The sequence below is a fragment of the Antedon bifida genome, chromosome 7 (assembly GCF_963402885.1).
Source record: "Antedon bifida chromosome 7, ecAntBifi1.1, whole genome shotgun sequence".
Taxonomy (NCBI): Eukaryota; Metazoa; Echinodermata; class Crinoidea; order Comatulida; family Antedonidae; genus Antedon; species Antedon bifida.
In genome coordinates, this window is record NC_136232.1 from 9,025,666 (window position 1) to 9,049,860 (window position 24,195).

The 24,195-nt window shown below is 29.8% G+C and overlaps 1 protein-coding gene across 4 annotated transcripts in view; it reads right to left on the minus strand.

The window, feature by feature from the left end:
• Positions 1-981: 981 nt before the first annotated feature.
• LOC144847972 (hepatocyte nuclear factor 6-like) overlaps positions 982-24,195 on the minus strand; it is a 31,093-nt gene continuing 7,879 nt past the window's right edge. For 2 of the 4 annotated variants that reach the window (XM_078704608.1, XM_078704607.1), the window contains one exon: positions 982-3,653. In XM_078704608.1, coding sequence (XP_078560734.1) covers positions 3,280-3,653 — 374 coding nt within the window. In that variant the 3' untranslated portion in view covers positions 982-3,279. Of the gene's footprint in view, positions 3,654-13,087; positions 13,172-24,195 lie in introns of all 4 variants that reach the window. The other 2 variants (XM_078704606.1, XM_078704605.1) reach the window with 2 other exon arrangements.

The window sequence follows — 24,195 nt, forward strand, 5'->3', positions numbered from 1 at the left end:
TGCAGTTGGTAAAGTCAATAATTTTCCCTGAAAAAGTATATCCAACAGTATAAGATCAGAATGGATATTACTATATTAGTTTAGTCTTAATAATAACAGCCATTTTAACCAGTAATAAAAGTAATGACAGAATACATTTGTACCTGTATCAATTTATAGAATTCAATACTTATTTAATCAACATATTAATTTATTCACAGCTGCTAGAGTGAAGAATGCTGCTGTATTTTTAATTAATTCACCTCGTTATGTTCCTGACAATTTATCTATACAACTTGTGAGGTATATTTTTTTTACAAGAATTAAAACAAATTGTAGACTGGAATATCACTTTGAAATACAAATTAAAAATGTTTCTGAATCCCACTTTCTGTTTGAACACTGGTAAATACTTGAGTAAATATATACAGTATTGCACAAACACACACACAACACCAAAGTTCTAGAAAGTAGTATTTGCCTTTTGAAATATTAGGTATTTTTTATACATATTTTTTGTCCCCTCCTTTACAATTAACATTACATAAAATACATTTCTTCAAACAAGCAAGGACGAACAAACAATGTGTAAAAGAACAACTTCAGAACTAAAAAAAAACCACACATTTGGCAGATAACTGGAATGTGGTCTTGGAATGATAAAACAAAAAAAAAGCACACACAATAAAAGAAATTATATTCTAAAAAATAACAAGAAATACTAAATTATTCACGCTTGGCGTAAACACAAATTGAAAAGAAAAAACAAAATTCTAATAACTATATAAAGTACTGTACTGAAAGAAATATATTTACATAAAGAGTTTCTCACAAAATTATTTTACAACTTTATCGAAAAAAAAAAATGTACATAACTTTAAAAAACGGTTCTGATAAAATAGTAATTAATAATAAATTCTTAATTAGGTCCAATGAAAGAAATGTTGAAATGAATTAAAGGTTTTGTCTCATTATTGCAAAGTAGCTTAATTTTATAAATGAATAACTGAATGATTGTATTATAATTTCTGATACCAACTCCTTTATGTTAATTGAGTAATAAGTTTGAATTATATGATTTACACAGCTGACTGTATTAGTATATTAAAAGGATGGTTATAGGAACATTTTTACCCAGCATGCATCATCCCTCTTCTAACCTCAACATTGTGTAAAGCATAAATGTTTGCCATTGCTTTTAAGCATACAACTTAGAATATTTGAATGTAACACGATTTTGAAACCATTACTCCACCCAAAGATGGAGCATATGAAAGGCATACTAGGATTTAAGCTTATGTTCACACTAAGCACAGATTCTGGTCTTATGGTTGGATAAACAAATCGTAAAAAATTATGTAGTGCTTAAGGGTAGAACCCATTCACAATAATTCATTCTGGATTCCACACAAAATGTATGTATGTGACCGAAAAATGAAACGTTTTTTTCCGGCTGGAATCCATCCTCAGTGTGAATGCAGCTTTAATGAAATAAATCCCTATTATAGTATTGAAATATTACGGATCAAAATGAACCCTATTTACAAACATTTAACACCCTGTGTTTTTTTTTGTTGCTTTTCAATACTTCAACCGATTTTTATAACAAACCCATGAATACCGTACATATAACCATAGCATAATGATAAACTATTTTAATTTTTGGTTTCTCTAGCTTTAATACAGGGAACTGTCACTCCGAAACAAGTAGTCAATGAAGTCAAATCAAGTACTTACAACTGTAACAATACTAAGAAATTAAATATAGAAATAATAATCTATCGAAAATTAAATAAAATTGAAAAGGATGGAATGTTATGTCTCATTGCAGCAAATTCTGATTAAAATCAAGAAAATTATTTTTGGTTTAATTGGATGTTTAAATTTTATCCAAATTTTTACTAAATAATAAATAATGTTTGGTCAATTTTTGTATAATTGAAATATCATTATCCTTTAATATAGGTAATGGATGTAAGTACGTGTAAAATAATTTTTCAATTTTGAAATTCTAGTGGCTCCCCTATTAATACATTGTTAATACTTTTAATTTTGATAATTAATGCATTTTGATAATTAATGCTAGCTGTTGGGACTATATATTAATTAATAGTATTATTTACTTCGTAGAGCCTGGTGTGTTTAATATTCCACACAGCGTTTTTAACGTAATTATAAATTCGAGTATGTTGTAAATTTCGTTACGAACATGATTCAATTGCAGCTGTACTCGTCTCACGGCGAACAATAACACAGGAAAATTGTGTGACGCAAAACAAACAACCGTTATTCAAAGTGACAGAAATAGAATTTTGTGTTGAGACAAAATTTTCTCGAATAATTACTAACACAAATCTGGAATCCTTTTAAAATTTATGTGTAACTTTTTTTATCAAAAAATTTTACTTGCTTCTTATTTCAATTTAATTTTTTACCTGATTAACACTAGTAATATATTTATACATATAATTTGATTACATATTTTATGTCTTTTCACATTTAAAAATGTGGAAGTGGTATTCACTATATTTAAACTATAATATTGCATGGAATGAATCATTATTAAATAATTATCATGACAGATAGAGTACTAAGCACTAACAACTACACAGAAATTTAAAATGTTTCCCCGATAAAATTGGGGTTGAAAATAAATATAGGACGAAATACTGATGACAGGGATAACTGCACGGCGTAGTAACAATTATCAAAGAAAATATCGATATTATTGCTAGATCGTGTTGCGTTGCTAAATACAAACACAACCTAAAATTTCAAGTAAAATAATACAATATTTGTAAAAGATTAGTGTCTGTACAGAATTGTGTCTACAAAAGGATAGATCGACGGACCATGAATTAGAAATTTGCATATTTATATTTTCATTAAAACCATTAAAAGTTTCACACAACCAGAAGAAATACTTAGAAGAAGAGATGAACATCTTTACTTCTTAGCATCTCTTTGACAGTTGTTGAGTGATATCATCTTACTATTTAAAACAATTCCAAGGCATCAACCCTGGGTTATCACTTATCTAAATGAGACATTGCTAGAAAAATTAGCATCCTATAGTTCTACTAATAAGAAATAATGATACGAAAATTTACAATTCAATAATTTATACAAGTTTTAAACATAGAAAGACTGTAATTTATATTTGGTTTATATAAGAAAACAGCCTTATTTGGCCCGATAATAGCTAGGATTTTAATCCCAGTTTAAATAAATAATAATTAATAACCGGGCGGATAACGATTTGGATTGTTTTTTTTTCTTCCTCTCCTAGTAGTTGCGGCCTCATGAACTCAATTCAGGTTTTAACGGGAGGTATTCAGATTTGATAGGTAACGGCGTAATCGTTGTTGCGTTACTGGCCGGGTTACTACCTGGTGACATCACACTATTGTTCATCATCGCGTTGTTACCATTGATGTCATCTACCCATTTATCGAGTGACCGCCTTCTCGCGTTCATAAAAAAGTTACTGACTGTGTTCAGTTCGAGGCCGAGCTGACTAGCAATCTGCATTTGTAATTCCTTTGACGGGCGTTTTGTCTCCTTGAAAATGGCGTGCAGCGTACGTCGCTGAATGTCCGTGAACACAAGTCTCGGTTTCTTAATCATATTGGTCGGAATCTGATTCTTGGCGTCATCTTCCTTTTTCTTACAAGCTGTAAAATATAATATGAAGAAAATGATTATAAATATGAGAAAACATATCCATTTATCACTGTCCTAAAGAAAAAATGCTTTTGCATGAAGTTAGAAATAATTACTAAAGCTCTGTCTACACTATCAAACTTTATGTGACAAAAAAATGTGATGTGCCCATATATGGACATGATGTCATATCACTACCATATTTGGGTATATCACTACCATATTTGGGTACATCACACGAACTAGTTTGGTAGTGTAGAAAAGTAAAGTTCATGAAAAGTAGGAGCAAAGAGCTACAGTGGCAGATCTATGAGAGAGGCGTGATAAGAAATTGATATCAATTCATACTTAAAGTTAAAATTGATAGACAAGCGGATTTCACTAAAAAGGGAAAACTACCGCCAGTGTGTATGTTTGTTTTGTATGTAATTATGTAGAAATAACAGTAATGTATAATACAATGTAAACATTATTATGTGGTGTTCATGTTTGGTTGTATACATCAATGTATTATACATATAAGAATCAAACTTAGACTCTAATTATGTAGACATCTTTACCATTGCACCACCACACAGATAGAATGTACATATGATTGGATAGCTATTCTCTTTTATATAACACTTGAATAAATTCCTGTCATTTGATTGGACGATTGTGGGTCACATGGCATACAATAGTACGCACTATTAAACGATCGTTTAATAGTACTTTTTTTCGTGTATGAAATGCCATTATTTGTACCATTACACTCATACACATATATTATTTATAATTGGATAGGTTTCATCGCTGTTGGTTGTGAACTGAATAAAATAAATAAAATAAATAAAATAAATACAGAAACTAGTAATTGAAATAAGTTAATGTTAATAAGCTAAATATTATGTATTTATTATATTATACACAGATGTTTGCTTTATCCATCGTCCATCACACATGTTTTATGCTCCACCGTTAAACTAATGGCTACGAATTAAAATGCGGAAAAATTCTGCAAAACTGTTTTGTTACGCCTGGGAAATTATGTATTAAAATATACCCACAGCATCCAGATGACAATAAGAACGAGAAATTCTAACACAATATCTTGGAACGAGTTAGCAATTCAACCAAGTACACCTGGCGTAACAAAGGCTATACAATTCATACAATAAAAACTACAATGATGAATAATCGTACAGTAAGGAGAAACATTCCCCCTCTATTGTTCTCTTGTTAGTGATAACAAACGCCTATTCTTGTGTCTTTGTGACTTACTCTCGTGTGTGGCTCGTGCATCGTATTCTTTAAGATATTTTCCCAACGCGGTCGAAAATGAACCGCATAAAATTGATGTCAAACCAGGCTGAAAAATGTATTCCCAATTCGAAACCAGCTGGGAGGTAGAAATAGATGCTTGCGCAAACAACACTATTAAAAATAGTGGGTTGGATAATTTGAAATATCAAATAATTTACATATTTTGTAATTTTTTTACCCGCCTCTCTATCAACACAACTTGTAAATAATAGTACTGTTTAAAGAATTTCTTGGCTTTTTGTTAATTGTTGATTTATATGCTGACATTTAACTGCAAATTGTAAATAATTTTGTACACATATTTTTAAAGCAAAAATATAGTTCATTATAATTGAAAAATTATTCAAAATAATTGTTTCTATAAAATAGAAAAAAAAACTAAATATTTAGTTTTTTCTATTTTATAGTATTTGATAAATTATTTATATTTTTAAAAATTAATTACCAATCAAGAAATATTATTAAAAATCTTGATATTTTATTTTTTATAAACAAATTCTCACAAATATGAACTGAAAACTCTTCGAAACAGGATTTCATTCTAAAACTAGTTAAAGTCTAATGTTTTTCCTACTATTTAAAATCCATTCCTCAAAGAAGAATTCACAAAAATAACATTTCTTGTCATACATGACAAACATTAATTTAAATAGTAATCATTAAATTTAATGTTTCTTTTTATGTTAATTATCATTGAAGATGCATTTGTAAACGACAATGCTTTCAAAGGTCCTTATGTAGCAAGTGGTAGGAACCAGCTGGCGGAGTCGTCATAACTGTTTTTAACTTTATCCAATTATAACAATAAGATACCGTGTCTCAAGCCGATGCATTATCAGTGTACACTCTTTAATAGTACTTACTCTGAAAGCCATTAGATCTAATCCAATAAGTCTAAAAGAAAAACCTAGTATCAGAAATAATTAATACATATCTTAGTTAAGAGAAATTTACCACGACTAATTAACATTTTCTGATTTAATATCATGCAATCTTTTACATAATAAGTACTGTAACCTTTGTTAGAACTTGAGTTTCTATTGAAATATACTTAGTAGTAGAGAATCTGATTTATTAGGTGGTTTTAGCAACCAAATTGTGTTCAACCTGTATCATATATATTTGCAATTTCTATTTAATATTCTAGTTGGTTGCCTTGATTCCGCTAAAAAAATTCTGAATTTATTTGTGGAAATGTTTAGCCTAGTTGCATTTTAAATATGACTTATACCATGTACAATAAATGTACATTATATATTACAACTTATTATTATGAAATTGATATAGATATAATTATTGACAAATTTGTACCTTTTACATATTGAATTTTAATTTTTAAGCATGAAAGTTTATAAATTTATCGGTAGGCATACAAATAAATTACTTTGGTCATTCAACTCATCCAGGTAATCTTTGACTGGCAATACTATTTTCTCGTATGAATTTCAAGAGAACCTTAGTTTTGTTTGATTACCATAGTATTAGATTTTGAATTTGTAATGAAGATAAGTTAAAACAAAATCTGGCCTACTTGACAGAAGTTTGTTATTATTACATTGCCGTTGATGCTTGCATTTTGGCAGCACGAGGCAGTTTGATTATAACCCGATCTTTGCACTGCTACGGGGCAAACGGCGAGGGATAACGTCAACAGAGCAGGCGTTATTGATCGTTTAATGGAACGAGTATTCCTTGCACACTACGCTAATGGAATTATAAATTGGTGTCATTTTCAGACCACCTTACGATCCGCAAACTTTTAAGATTAAACTAGTTCAGAGGTTTTTCTCTTCTGCTTGGGACTTGAAAACCGTGAATAGATTCATGATTCGTCGTTGGTTAGGAACGCATCAAACGCGGGACCGACACCACATCGGTGGTCAGGTTTTCTGCGGTATTCCCAGCTCATTACAACGTAGATTATTCGATTAACAAGGGGGAGAGGTATATAGAGACCGAATGAATTACGTGTGAAATAAGTAATGATAGCCAAGGGCATTAAACCAATGCACTTTTTCATATTACAAGTTATAAATAAATATGGTTAGTAAATAAAGAGAATTTCACTTCTTTATTTAATAATCTTTTTTTTGTAGAAATCTTTTTGTAGAATTTATTCTAATAGTCTGGATGTTGTGTTATTACAGCTGTATCTACCATTAGAGAATACTTCATTTTAATAAGCTTTATCACATTGCAATGAAAACCTATCATCCTAGTAATAATAGAGGGTATTTCATGTGTTCTAATTAAAACCCAGGTTCGCTTTAGACGCGCTCTGCCAATTATTATCTATTACGTACGATAGCAATAAGGTAAAACAAACAAGACCCACTGGCCTTCATGCTTTGGTCGGGGATAAGTCAAAGAATATTGCTGTTCAACAATAAGAACAATAGTCAGTCATTAATTTTTCACAGCCGAGTATTTGCTTCATTACCCAAGTTAAGAAACAAACGACAACAAAGAAAAGACGAAAATAGAGCCTCTGCTCCAAGCAACCGACTCTTTCATTGCAAAAGCGCAAACGTACAAAGACAATAAAGGCCAATATTAAAGTCTGTGTACTATATGTAATATCAGTGTAAAATATAAAGTATCCATAGATTATAAATGGGTCCACCCAATAGCTTTAGGGCTAGCTTGAAATCTATCTTCACTTACGTAGGCCGAGTTTGAAAGGAGCAATGAAACCGGACACTACACTTCTTATAACGCTGCGAAACATGAACCACAACAAAAAGTAGTTCTACTAAACCTAACATTAAAACGTACACTAAATCGCAAGTCTGTAATAACAATAAATTAAGAAAATAATATTGATCTTGAAACTTAATATTTATAAGACAAAAACATCTTTTTTTCATCAACTAATTGTAAATTTCATAATGCCATTAAATAAGGAATTTAAAGAAAAAAACATTTTTGTAATCTATAAGTATAAAATAATTTATAATAACGATACTTTCCTACATTTGTTAGAATTTAAAATTTATTCAAACTACTTTGAAATGAGCCACATAAACATTAAAAAATAAATTTAATCATGTTCATAATTCTCGAATGACAGACTCTAAATATTTCTACTACTGAATCATTAATTGTTAATGTCAGCGACGAGCGTGAGGTCCCTCATCCTTAAAAATCGGAAGTCCGTTGATTTTTGTCTCCTCCTGACTAGCACGCATTTATACTATAATTATGGCGGAAATTGCAGTTCTTCGTAAATATTAAATATAATTGAAAGCTGCTGAGGAATTATTAAGGAATTTATGCTACAAATATTTCATGAAGCAGACAAATTTCAGATTTAGAATAAATAATATTCTTTTAAAAATATACTTCAAAATGTTAATACGATAAAACAACAATTATCACAATATCAAATTGTTTTAATTAATTATTAATTACAGACTTTAAAAAATCAAAGTTGCACAAAAATTATTTTTAAAAAAATTGAAAAAGAATCATTTAAGTTATGCAGGACTCAACCTAAAATGTATATTTCATATTATTCAAATTATTAGGAAAAGAACCATTAATTATCAAACATAATTTACAATTTTAAAAAATGACATAAAACCATGAGCACATACTAAATTAATTTAAATCGATAAAATAAATATAAATAATTATCTAAAAAATCAAAACACAATTTGTAATAATTTAAATGCTGATCCATAAAGTTACATACAGAATCACTAATAAGTAGTGTCGTGAACTGTATACTTATATTTTTCAAAAAAAAAAAATAATAATTACATTAAAGTAATGACTTTAAAATGATAATTGGCAAGGATTGATTGATAAGAAAATGAATTAAGAATTTTAACTTGTTTAAATAGAAATAAATTAGAAATTGTAACTTGTTTAAATGACTCGCGTCATCCACAAATTGCCTTAGACATAAAGTCTTGTCATTTTAAAAACGATGATGATTTACGACAATAATGAAAATGATTAATATGAATCGAATAAAAACAAAAGTGTTACATTAATTCAATTTATAATGATTTATACCGTGCGTATTGAAATATTTTGCCCGAAGAAACCAACTTAGAATTCATATGAATTTCTAGCAAAATGTTATAAAATAATCTCCATAATATGTCGCTTCCAAATTAATCTAAACTATCGATAGAAATATTTTTATTAAAATAATAAAGATAATAATTATGTAAAATCAATTAAAAAATGATAAATTTGTATAAAAACTATTAGGTGCATTTGTAAAGTATTTTAATGCCACTTTTAAATATTTCTATATTTTTTTCTATTATGAATTGAAGAATATTAGTATTTAAAAAACTGGAAAAGAAAAAACACAATTACAATTTTTTTTTCCTTTTCAATTTTTGAATTAGCTGTTTTAAAATACCGTCTATATGCTTAGAAAAACAAAACTATAAAAGTAAAAAAAAAACTATAGAATAGAAATTGTAAATATTTAAAAATTCAACGAAAGACTAAATGCAAAATTATCATAGCAGACGAATAAAAATATACTCAAACATACTGTACTGGAAAACTAATTTGTAAATTAGAATTTAACAGTAGTAATTATATCATCATTGAATCAATTAGGTACTATATATAATTTGTGTAATAATTTTTAATACTTCCTATATCCTCTTTCTAATTCTTATTATTAAGATTCTATCGTTTTTATCATCATTTATTCATCGACACACCGTAGTCATGATTTATTGAGGCTTGTCACCTTTTAAATAACTAATCGTCGTGACAGTAGAGATAACTTTGATGTCGGATCTTGGCTATTACTACGGTGATCATCAGACAGTCGGCCAAACGACTATTATATCAATCCGTATTGAAAGTTTAATCTAAAGTGTGTATTTGTCGTGATTGATATCCGCGGTTTAAGATTGTTGAATTTGTAACAAGAGGAGTGTTAAAGAGTTACTATTAACTACACTGATCTTCAATAATAATCAATAACAATCAATAACAATCAATTGATCTAACCATAATTGGTATTGATTTCTACATCCAAATACTTATGATGACCCAATATTAAACGGTCGGGATATCCGCAAAAATCATTACAAAAATAATTGCATGACAATTCCTAGCTTGTTAAACAAGCTGAGAGAAGAGAGGAAATCAATGCTGAAAACTAGTACAGCCACACGAACGCAGATCAGCCAAGGTTATTCATCTACGATACGAAGCAACATATTAAATAGCAAATTTATTTTTTTATTCCGATTCAGAATGTATTTTAATTTAGCAACAAAAGCCATTTAAACAACAGGTGGTACAAACAAAACAGACACACAAAAAAACAGCATAGCATTGCAACGTTGACTTAATTAAAAGTGATTTTGGAAAGAGCCTAGGCCTTGTCGTGAGCTTGTAATGAATGAAGACAAATCAGGTGTTTTTGAGTAGATCTCACAAAATAGAAAAAATGACTAATACTATGGAAACACAAATATCTCAATGTTACGCTTAGATAAAGTGCCATTTCATCTATAAAACTAACTTAAAAATCGCTATTAAAAATTATATTTTTCAAGTCATTTACTAATAGTACTCTACTCTCTATGTATTTGTTTATGCAAATAACAACAACAAACACAATGTGTACTAATTTCATTCATTCAACACAATAGTAGGCAAGATATAAAAAATAAAATACAAACAATTGAAATTAAAACAAGATTAATTCAAATTTGAAGGCAAGAATTAACATTGGTTTATAAATAATTAATGTTAATTAAAGATGTTAAATGAAACTGCAGAAAAGAATTACACAAAATATGGTAATTTATGCAATGTTCGCCATCACCCGAATACTTTAATCAAACTCGTACGAATTTAATATAAAGGATTTCTCCGTTTAAACAGCGCAGACTTGGAGCCAGTGTAATGTTTGAATTGGGACGCAATATGGAATAAATAACAAAACAAATAGCGATAATGAACAGGTTAGTAACAATGATAACAATACACTAGAATTCATTTTGAAATCAAGCCCGATTCGTCAGTTTGTGTTTGAATGAGTTCCATCTCAAACTGATTTAACATAATGCTTTAATTAGTCGAGGGTTTCGTGGACAAAACAAAACCAAAAGCTTAAGCAGTCTTCAAATTAATAATGCAATCAAGAATTATCTGTCAAATTTAACCATCAATTTTGGCGTAAACTAACGATTCAGACTACATCACAATGTAGAAATTTGCATTCAACAAACAGCAAATTAACATTGGGTAATTCGGCCTTTTGTCTGAATCCACAACCAGTCAAAGTATAATCAAATTAAGCAGTCTGTTATTATTGTGTTACATACATCTGATTATAATAATTTCCGAGTATAGAAAAATGTTGATTGAAATGTTGGGATAGAATGATGATGAGTCGCAGAAATCAACTAGAAAATGATATCATAATGATGAAAATGATAACAATATATTGAAAATATAATGTTTAAAGCTCTGTCTACACTTTTAAATTTTATGTGACAAAAAAATGTGATGTGGTGATATGGTCTTTTCACTACCATATTTCGGCATATAACTAGCCATATTTGGGCACATCACACTTTTTTTGTCACATAAAATTTAAAAGTGTAGACAGAGCTTAAGAATGTCGCTGATAAATGAAATTGATAACATTCAATTACAAATTATGACAATACTATAATTTAGAGTAAATAGGCAACAAAGGAAATTACCTCGTTATCATAAGTAATATTGATAAATAATATTGATAACATTTAAAATGATAAGGATTACAATGACAATATTGATAGTGCTACTAATGCTAATTGTAAGATCAATACTGTTTGCTCACATAATAATAATGATTGATATTGATTATGTTAATGAGTTCTAATAATAACATTCACACAATCCTAATGAATATAATTTTAAAGCATTCTTACTGATAGATAGGTGTCCTCTTCCTAAAAAAACCCCATACAAACAAAAAACACAAAACAAATCACTAATATTAATTAAAGATCAGACATTTTTAGAATTTATATCTACAGTATATTCACATTACAACAGAACCCCTCATTGGAGACTTCCCCCAAAGGATTGAGAGGAAATATTATGTTTTAATTGCCTAATCAGGAAATACCCCAATTAAGGAGATACTATAGAGCACCTTTAAGCAATGTTTAGAAATTATATTCAGTTTTTCTTTTGTATTTATTACTATTTATTATTATTACTTGCAGAAAACTTATAAAGTTCATTGACTAGTTGAAAGAATAAAAATTTTCGACATCAATTTGTCTTTTTTTAATTCAAAGTTGACGACAACACAGCATGGAATTAAGTATGCTGATAAATTCCATCTGTGCAAATAATTTACATATATTTCTTTACTACATTTCTCATTAATGCCATTTTCATTTTTACAACTCATTAATAAATGAACAATATCAAATCAAACTTTAAAAAATAAAAAACTACTAGTGAATTTATTTAAAGAAATTACATTTCCATATGACAAACAAAAAGTAATTGTCTTACGATATCAAACCACAACTTTTTAAGAAACATAAACGATTGTTAAATTTATTTAAAGAAATTATAAATTTAATAGCATAGAAACTAAGGCACCCGCCTCGCTTTCAGATTGAATGTCTTTGTGTTGGTGGCGCGTGTCTCTGTTTACCGCTGAGACTCGTCAACAAACTTCAACAACACTCTCTGTGTTTGCACAAGATTTTAAGACACACTTCTTATTATTTATTTTCAGTCCTTGTCGTACAAAGAAAGCATTCAGACTCGTCCAAGCGCATCAACCACAAACGTTTGTTTTAAAATCTAGTAACTATTTTGCCAGCCAAAAATGTTAATCAAAAAATAATTGTTGATATGGGACCAATTAAGTAAAATAGGTAATAATCACAAATATAAACTTTATATGAATTTTTATTTTATGAAATATTATCATTTGAAAGCATTCTAAATTGTATACTTTAGATATTTAAATTAAATGAATTTGTTTATACAGGCAGGCAAAGCGTAAAATAGACCTTTTTTAAAAAGATGAATAAGTATATAGCTTAGTCAGAAATATTAATTTATTTCAAAGCCCATTTTACAAGTGACAACTATTCTAATTCTGATTCTTTTGACAAAGTTATGTAAAATGGCAGACCACCTGCCCTCGGCCTGAGCGTATTAAAACTGAAAACATCACCTGCATGACCACTGATTCGCTTCGAACCATCTTCCTGCTTTTTGTCCGAAAAAAGAGCGAAGGAAATTACTACCGCACTTGCGTTTAAAAAGAGACTTGAAACACTGCTTTGTTACGCGATTAATCATAAATTTGCTTGCGAAATGCTACGGGTCAGGAAAAAGTACGAGTGAAAGGGAACAAATAACAATGAAATATTATCTCTAAGATTAACAGGAGAGCTGCCTATTGTCTTTTGAAGGAAACACGATACCAATTTAATACCAGTTTTGAAAAAAATATTTTTCTTAGGGATTTTTTATGAAAAGAAATCATTTTGTAGACATATTTTAGTATATGTACAATCATAATAATGATAATATTTACGGAAAAAATTTAATAGTCAAGAAACTTTGTTATATTCCGTCATGAATAGCAAAGCAGAAAATGATACTGTCGTTGACTTTACGATTGTTTTGATTAAAAGTTTTATTATGTGCTAAAATTAGCTATACGCTATAATATTCAATTTGCGAGGACATTTATGCGTTATTATCTAACAATATATTTACAATCGACGATAAGCGTCGCATGCTGATGTGATTGTAACACGAGTATGATAAGTTTTACTACCCGTGCAAATTGCAGAAAAATGTAAAGAAAACAACCGCGTTTTCAGCATTTTAATAGCAAAATCTAATTGGACCCTGAGCCATTGTCTGGAATAAGTATTTGAAAATTTATGATTTCTACGTTGTAGCTTTAGCTTTTAAGAATTATAATATTTTTGCTTTTTATGGCTGATTTATAGCTGTGTTAGTAGTAACACTAGTTGTTAGTAGTTTTATAAAACATGGAAAGTGTTCATAAAATAGTTTTATTGTAGGCAACGTCTACCTTTGTGTGGTAATTTGTAACATGTGTCGGTAAACAATTGTTTCTTTCTAAATGTACTCTAACAGTATAATCTGCTAGCAACCTGTTTACTTCTCAAAAATACTTGAGACTCCGTTGTTCCTTTCTTTCTATGCAACCTGTTTACCTCTTATAAATACATTGTAGTTTTTTTTCTTCTTTAACACTTTTAAATAATTAATGCTATTCTTAATACTTGTTTTACTTGGTGACCTTGTGATTGGGATAAGGACTTTATCCAACCTTACACAACCCAAAAAGATATCTTTTATTTACAAGCTAACTTAATATTCTCACTAATTCTTTAAGCTGGCATATAGGCATCTTTGTTTCTATATACTGTACACTTGTTTACCTATATCTGTTACTGTTGTAGTTAAAACTTATTAGTTGCTCTTAGAAGGATTACATAGTATTAGAAGTCATTTGTTGATTATATACTAATTACATAGATCAGTATTAAACTGCTTATTTTAACCAAAAAAAGTTGTACCAAAACAGAAGAAGTAAGAAGCTTTGCAGTTGTTAAGCATGGCATTAATTAGTACATGCTGGAAACTAAGTATCTTTTCTAAGACCAATCATTCAAAAGTTGTTGTTCAACTGCGGATTACGGCGAGAATCCCTGAACAATAGGGATGTTCATTAGTGGGTTCAACAAGCACTGTGAGGAAGTTTGAAGTGGTAATTGTTGGACACTCCAAGAGGTAACAAATTGACCCTTTCAAAATACCCTGATAGAACATGCACTTTAGTAAACTTGTACTCATTGTTAAAAACATGTGCTAATCATGTTAAAGTTAACAAAAAGGTTTTAAATAATGGTTTCCCTCCAAATTACAAGAGTTCCAATAGAATTTTTTGAAGTAAATGTCAATAATAATCTGAAAAATGTATGTAAAAAGGCTACTTCATAACATTCAGGCTACTTCATACATTAAATTACAAATACAAATTAATTTCAATATTATGTTATTAGAAGAAGCTTTTTATATTAGCGGGTAAATTGTATTTTATCAATGATACGATGATTTTGTTAAGCGATTTTAAACCGCCATCTGCACATCAAACATGAATGGCCATCGTCGTTCGCTATCAGCAAACACCACGCTCGCTCTACTCTATTTACCAATACCCATAGGCTTGGCATTTGACGACACAAGGCTCGGAGCCACATTGGTGTGAAATCTAACAAAATAATCAAATTTCTCTAATATCTTGACAAGATTTCAGTAGTTTCTACAAGACAGGTGATATGACTCGTAGCTGTGGGCTAGACCTAGTTAGGTCTTTATTAATTTTGAGGGCACAGGGGAGACTACACTATTAGTTTAAGTGAATGTAATTGAAGATCCCTGACAAAATTCCTTCAGCGACACACTTAACAACCCAACAGATTAAATCATTTCACTTATTCTGAATGATGAAATCATTCAAAGTTTCGTAGAAAAAAAACTCAATTATAAAAAAAATTCTTAGACCTTGTAGATATGTAAATATGTATTAATATTCATTGCACTCTTATTTCAATTTTCCCTTCTACAATCTAGACACCCCCCAAAGCTATTTGAAAATCAAAGAACACGTTAGACAATCAATTTTAATCAGTGTGTGTATCATATAAACCTAGGGAAATAAGGGTATATTTACTGTAAATAACGCTAATGTATTAGTGTCATCATTTTGTTAAACGGCCATTTCATTTTTTAAACATTTTTCTTATTTCTTTTCATACTTAATATTTGGCAATGAAATTAAACAAATTTTGTTTTTAACAATTTTTACATTAAATCCATAAATTAAAATTCAATTTTAAATAATTAATTTAATATCACTTCACTTGACGTCAAGTTACATAGAATAATTCGCTCTCGCCCTGAACTCTTCTCCCGTTAATTCATCAAATTGAAATCGCATACAGAAATATGTATACTAATAGGGCGAAATTAACGGTCATTAGCGACGTATTCCTTATGAGTTGTTCATTGCTACGTTAGTGTTTACGGGCAATATTACGTAGCCTTGAATCATCTGAATAAATGACAGACTATTGGATTGTCTTTTTGACCTTGGTGATTGACAACTAGTAGTAAAATACATGGAAACTACAACAAAACATCTGGAAAGTATACCAAAAAAACATGGAAAATATACCAAAAAAAACATGGAAAATAGACCGAAAATAGATGGAAACTACACCAGAAAACATGGAAACTATACTAAAAAACATGGAAACTATACCAAAAAACATGGAAAGTACACCCAAAACATGGGAACTATGCAAAAGAAGCATACAAAATAGACCAAAAAAACATGAAGGGTTTGCATAGGCCTTCTAGCAAGGTTTACGAAAGATGGACGACAAATAACCGAAATGACATTTCATTACAATCATCCCCCTCACGCAATTTCCACATAATATTAATAGGGAAATTATAGATTATAATTTGTCACAGGTAATACTGTTATTGCTTATTATTTCAACAAAACCTCATCTTCGTGGCTGTCTATAAAGTTTATTACAACACGTACGTGTATCATTTGGAATAAATGTAATGCTTACATATAGTAGGTACGCAATAAGCAAGTTTACTGCGTGGTATCCCCGATGGTATCACATAAGTTTTATACCGTAAACTTCACCTCTACACAATTATAAGTTTCGATTTAGGAATCAGGCTTACACCACCATAAAGTACAAAATGTGGTCATTAATTAGAATAACATTCTATACTAAATAATGGTTAATACCATAGAGTGAACTAGACTATAATTACAAAGTATCTTTTTTATCTGATCCAATATGGTTTTTTACACAGGTTGTAAATAAAATGATAATAATGGCTTCGGTTTGTTTGCGGTTGCTTAGTTACAAGCATTCTCTAATAATATAAAACTCGGAAACATCTTTAATTCCTTCAAGTTGAATGCATTCTTTAGAATCTTCATAAATTATGCACACTCTTTTGGAGGTCTCAAACAGATTAAAACACGGCCCCTGGAAGCTTTATTTTCCAAGGTTTTTTGTACACACAAAAGACGTATAAAATGCGTCTTGGTTATAGGTTATGAAGATTGCATTCTTGAGGTTATAAACGATAAAGGAATCCCCTAAACAATGCCTGTACAGGCATGAGTCAAATCCTATTCATTAACTATAAGCTTTTATATGAAAAAAAATTACTATTTATATCATGCGATGCATTTTCATAAATATATTCATATAATTTTCATATTTTTATTCACATCTTTCTTGTATGAATAATTCAAGTGTCATTACAAAATTATAATTACATATTTTATTGTTAAAATTTGAGTCTGTTTAGTTTTACATATTTATAGAACTGAAAAGTAATTTGAAAAAATTACAGTTTTATCTTCGGAGTCAATTTGATTAAAATGAGAACATGATGGACAATAAAGGTGGAGTAATATGTAGGCAATTGCAAACACAACAATTTATTTTTTTTTCATTTGTTAGTTTCAAGGAAAGCGAGAAAATAGCACTCAATAATATTGTTGAAATTAAACAATAAGAATGACTCAACTAAGAATCGAACTTGGAACCCCCTGCTTGATATACAGACACCTACTATTAGACCACTGGGGATAGTGTTAAATGACTATTTATTTATAGTTATTATATTCTATTTATTAGCTAAAGGGCCTGCAATTTTCAAATTTTGTATGTTAGCCTTTTCTGTTTGTTCAGTTATAAGTATCTATGGGAAAATATCACAACATTTTTGTTTATTAATACAGGTAAGCTAGGCACAGCATAGATTTTAAGTTGGTATTAGAACATAAGAATAAACAGGCTTTGGTATACAGTATCATACCAATGTTCCATTAAAGCAACTATTACTATATTATTAACAATTCATTCTTTATCTTAATAATGATAGTTATCATCGGTATGTGTTTATTATATCTACTTTTCGCTATACTTTGAATAGTTTTTGTATCGTAACATTTTTATCAAGCACTTGAACAGACCAATATTGACAATAGCTTATATGTTGTACTCTTATCAGACAGTACTTGGGACTCGACAATGAGTACAAGAATATCATGTCTGATGCACACAATGGCTAAAGCTCTGTCTACACTATCAAACTACTTTGACAAAATACGTTTGTGTCCAAATATGGTAGTGATATGCCCAAATATGGTAGTGATATGACATCAGCATGTCCATATATGGGCACATCACATGGTTTTTGTCACATAAAGTTCGATATTGTAGACAAGGCTTAATACTAACCATTAATGAAGTTAAAAATATTTAAATTTTTATTATTTTTTATGGAAAGGGTCTTTAATTAATTTATTAAAGATGATATATGTTTATAATTATATATACAGTACAACATTCTACAATATACGGTTTCCTGTAAATTTGAAGTGGGAAAGAATCACCTCAATTATTAGAATTTACCCCTAATAAGGTACCCCTCACATACTTAAAATTGAAGGCTAGTAGTAACACACAGTATTTGTTGATAACTGATGACTATCCCGAAGGCTAGCCCAAGCAAGTCAATATGTTCACATGTACCCTGTCACACTCATTTCCCTCAATTAGACACAGAATAAATTTACTACTATTTGGTTGTTGGCGATGGCGTCAATTTTCAAAAGCATGGGTAAATATAATTTAATCTTTATTAAACGCTTTTTTGTTTTCGGGCAATTCATACAAAAAATAAGATGAATCCTTGACACTGGGAACTTGAACCAGAACACTACACTCATGGACACTGTATTACGATAGAAATTCATTAGGCCTAGTGAAGATGCGGAAAGCATTGGTGATATTGGCAGCTGCAGGCAGCGAAGCCCCTACTCCCCTGGGCTTGTTGCTGATTAGAGCAATAATCATTCTATTAAGCCGCTAGTAGCTTAAGAAAACGTGCGATTGAATCGTAGCCTCAACTAGGTGGATGCGGAATGGTGTAACGGTAATTAATGCAAATGTTGCGGATGATTGACAGGAATTTACTTATTTGAAATCAAAACCGTCAGCTAGGGAGAACTGCAGTTAAGAGTTGATTACTCCGTTTATCATACACTCTAAATAACTGTACATTTTACAAAATTGCAATTGCCTTAGGCAGCCTAGTCGTGAATATTTTTACATGAATTGCAAGTAAAATCTGTCAGAAAAAATTCACTTTAAAAGCCATATGCTAACACAAATGTTGTGATGGGTAAAAAAGTGCAATTTCAAAATGTATACACAGATAAAATGATCCATAATAACATATTTTGTAAATTTATAAACGCAATGTAATTATCCTAAAGTCACTTAATAATAAAAAAAAAATGCATTTTGTATTCAGTATGCGAAAGACGAGTAATGAGTGATTTAAGTCATTTATCAAAGTCCGTGCCCATAAGGACTAAACTACAATGAAATAAAATGTACAGGAAAACGATAATAACCAATAATATTAAGGTGATGAAGACAGATTTGAAGGCCTTAAGTGAATTTCTAGTTAAAACAGAAGACCAAGTTAAAACAATTAAACTTGCTAATGATAGTTGTATTAATTATAGAATATCATCAAGCTTATAAAATAGTAGAGTAAATTTCTAATAATAAAAAAATGAATGTATACTTTTTATATTAAAATAAATATTGGTTGTAGATTGTGTATAATTATAAAAAAAATAGTTTTTCATTTATAAATTGTTCTTAATTCATACACTATACAAAGAAATTAAAATTTTAACAGAAATAAATTTTTTAAAAGGGGGAAATTGTGTGATCATTGAGGTTAAAAAGAAAAAATTTGTGAGTATAAAATCTACATCAAACAAGATTTGAACTTAGACATTTATGCTAGAAATGCAGGCACCTAGCTATTAGACCATTCAAATAAAAATTACTAAATGATTAACCTGTGTAATGACATACACATCTATACTGAGACATTTTAATTGTATAGTCTTGACACGTCTGCTGTGGAAAAGAATCAATTCTTTGTGTGAAAAGGAAAGTTTGTTGATATTAACCAGCGACAACGCCGCCGAGCTAGTTAAGAAGGGCTTTCCCAAATCAATTCATTGACAGTTGTGGATATTCTGACCTCCTTGTGATAATAACAACATTTCCGAAATCACTAATACACGGTGTTATATCAATGTATTGATCCCAGTGTGTGTGTGTGTGTGTGTGTCTGCATAGATTTGTGTTCTACACATATATTTACTACCGGAGCTAATAATAAACTATTGGGATATTTCAAAGGATATTATAGTAGTTCACTATTAATGTCTATGGTTATTTTTGTGTTTTTACATTTAAGGAATTTCCAAAATAGGAGTAGCACAGAATGCTGTACATACTACATTTTTAAACCATACATTATTTATTAATTCATCAAGGATTTATAGACAGACTATAATATGTTTATGTTTTTTAATTATCCTAGTTATTTTTACATTTAAAAATTATCGAGGAAATATTGAAGTGAATTTAATAACTGATTTAGATTAATGAAATTGATTTATGTTTATAAATAATATTTTTAATTATACAGTAGAATTGATAAAATATATAAAAAGATTTCTTTTTTAAATAAATGTTTTGTTTAAAGTTTAAATTTGAAATAGATAAATAAATGACAAATATGTAAAAGTTTCATTTCATAATATTTGAGAAATACTAATAAACGTTGAACTGGATTTAGTTTCAGTTTAAACAAACCTCACCTACCTAGAGGCTCATTATACAAGACAATTCCTCTTCATAATTACTGTAAATTAATGATTTATTCATTGTAAAAATTTGATTTCAGCGATTTCCAATTCCAGAAGTAACTCGTAGATAGCGAGGTTAACCCGTACTTCATGATGATGTAATTGAAATGAAATTAATTGTTGAAACACTGTTGAAGTAATTTACTAAATAAATGCTCGATTCCCACGTAAATCTCCAATCACACACCGGGGACCTATTCAAAACAGTTGGCAAATTGAAAAGCTTCGGTTCACAGCAAAAAGCTAAAAAAAATTGTCTATCCATAGATAGTAGTAGTCAATTTTTTTGCATATTTTTTGCAAGTGTTAAGATTATACGTGTATTACTATTTTGGTTTTATTTTCTTATTATTTTATTTGTTTCATATAAATATAAATTACACAAAAATGATTGGTGTTGGATAGTCTATGAGTTCTGCTTAACAGAAAAAAATGTCAATAGCTCTATCTCTCTCTCACGGCACGTTATTACAGCACGCTATTACAAGGACTTTCCAGGTATCCTGAATAGCGACATGGTGACAAATTCATATTTCTTCTTGGTTGGTTATGAACTGTTTTATCACGATACATTGAAATTATAAATTAATTTATTAGTTGTTTCAACCAAGTTGTTTCACGCGATCGTCATCATGGTCATTAACGCAATCTTTTGGACAAAAGCAGGCGGTAACAGATATTAGTCTAGAACAATGCCGCTCTGCATGCATCAGAAACCCCAGCAATAATGATACTCGCTTTCACCTATTGTTTACTGCGAGGTACAAGTGTTAAAAACAGCCTTTGTGGTCAAATAAAGTAAAAACCATAAAGACAGCGACATGCTTCACTGAACATAGAATTAATGCATCACATTGCAGACAATGATAGCCCATAAGTTGGCAGGATATGAGGAGAAATTCACTCAATTTTGTTAGATTTTTATAACAACATGGGCTGGTAATATTCCGACTGATAAATTATCTAATAAATGCTTTCTCATGATTTCAGTGTATTAAAATTGATGGACTTGCGGCCATGACCGATGATGGTTGTGTTATCGTAATTTTTTTGATAAACGGTTACGTTGTGCTAGCATTGCACTATGGGGGATTGTAAGTCATTTTTCTACCGGTCTGATTGACCGCAGATGACAGCTTGGCATAAACTGACATGTTGATGGCCAAACCGTGCTGGTCAAAGCAGATGAACAAACCAGCAAATATAGGTCTGCTTTTATTCGCATTACATAGCAGGTGATAGAATCGTCAACGATTCAGAGATGAATTACTTACGCACGAAAACATGTATTGTCTTTAAGCATATGAAATGCTGACGGGCACTCAAACACATGCATATTTTCCCAGGCATAGTATTGTAGCCGATGTGCAGAAATAGCATAAAATGACTTTTCACTTCGGTGAACAAAAAATAATTGACACCCCACGGTGTTCGGTGGCCTTGTGGTGTTACGAAACAGATAGCAAAATATTGCATTATTTTGAATAACTAAGAGATATTAAAAGCTTTAACAAAAAAAAAGGATGACCTATAGAATAGTGCTGAACCCAATAGAACATGCTCCTAAAACAACACAATAAAAGACGACATGTGCCTTAAATAATATAACAATACAGTTAATCATTCTTGTCTTTATAATGTATTATTATAGCCACAGAAGACAGCATTACCTCTTAATATATTATCTTAATAATATTTTATTACAGAAATAAATATAGCTAATCTTGAACCTGATGTAGATCTAACTAAATGATGCGATTTATATTATTATATTACTATATTGTCAGATGAATTCATAGACCAAAAATCTTACGAACAATATATGAAATGGTTAGTGCATAGAAAAATTGCCCTTAAAAGAAAATGTATTTTTGGCATAAAATGTCTACATTCGGTCTAACAAAATGATGTATCGATGAGAACATGACTACTATAGCTAGTACAAAAGAACATAATTACATATTTTTATCACCATTCCTCTATAGTAACTAAATTACTTAACATAATATTAGAAAAACATAGTCAGGAAGTATTATTTAAGTGAGTACTGTAATTTACAGCGAGTTAATTTAAAATTTGTTTTATTATGGGGCATGTTGTATACTACTACCACGTGCAAGCCACTTTATTCTACCGCTAACCTTGTAAAAAACGACATACAATGCATGTTAAAATGAATGATTATTATACCAAGTACTATAGCATTACTTGTCATTAGTGTTCTACTCGAAACATTTGCGTTATTAGTGAAATGCGCTATTTTGTTTCAAACTTGTTGTACATAAAGGAAAAACTTTGTTTCAAATTAGGCCTATGTTTCTATCAACAAAACAAGACTTCAAAATTATTTCTTTTAAATGATTTAATTTTTAACAAAATCTTAAATTGGATAGAAACTCGTCAATTCAGTAGCCGTTAAAATGTTTAATTGTTTATTTGTCCCAATTTAACGACAGTTTTTCTAAATGTTCTTTTGCGGAAAGTGCATCGTTGATTGTAGTACAGAGTTTGCGTCGTCGCAGTTATGTATGTTCGAAAATTACGGTCTAATTAGTTTACTTCTTTGGTTTTGTTGATTCAGCTTTTCATTTGCATACATACTAATGGATCACATGACCTAATGGACTCGAGGGAATAGGAATTTGTCGCAACTCAAATTTAAAGCCAAGTCGATCGGAAAACCGGGACCGGCCAGCCAAATATTTGATAAACTGCAAACTAACTGAATGAAATTTCATTCTTGTTTTTCTATCGGTTTAAATTAAATGAAACGGTAAGATTGTGTACTCAGAAATCAATTAAATATGTTGATTAAAAAATAATTGTTGATATGGGCCCAATTATAAAGTAATAATTACCAATATTAGCATACTGTACTATAAATAAAAATGTACCATGATAAATTAAACAAATTCTAAACATTTAAAAAAAAAAAGTCTTTATTATCAGAAATATTTATTTAGTGATTTTATTAATGATTAGCATGTGTCAGAATTGTATTAATCTACCAGCAAATGTACTCAAAATCATTAAGAATTAAAAATACATCACTTATTAATAATTTTAAAGAATTTTAACTGTTGATTGTTTATTAAAAATTATATAAATGTTGGGATGGTTTGATTTGAAAAAACTTTTGTAAGTTGACAGTTACAGTACAGCAAAGAAAAACACACTTAAACACAAACTAAAAAAGATTAAAGTGTAATTTAAAACCATGGCATTTATTCAGCCACAGCTTTCTATAAGTGCTGCAAATTATCGCAAGAGGGACAGTGTAATATTTTAGCACAAGATCCAATGTTGGAAAAACCCATCGGGGACTTCTGTACGTAACGTGAGACATGCCTTCTGGTCATAGCGTTACACTGGATGCGATCTTTGAACAGCCGCCGAGGGAACTCATCCCA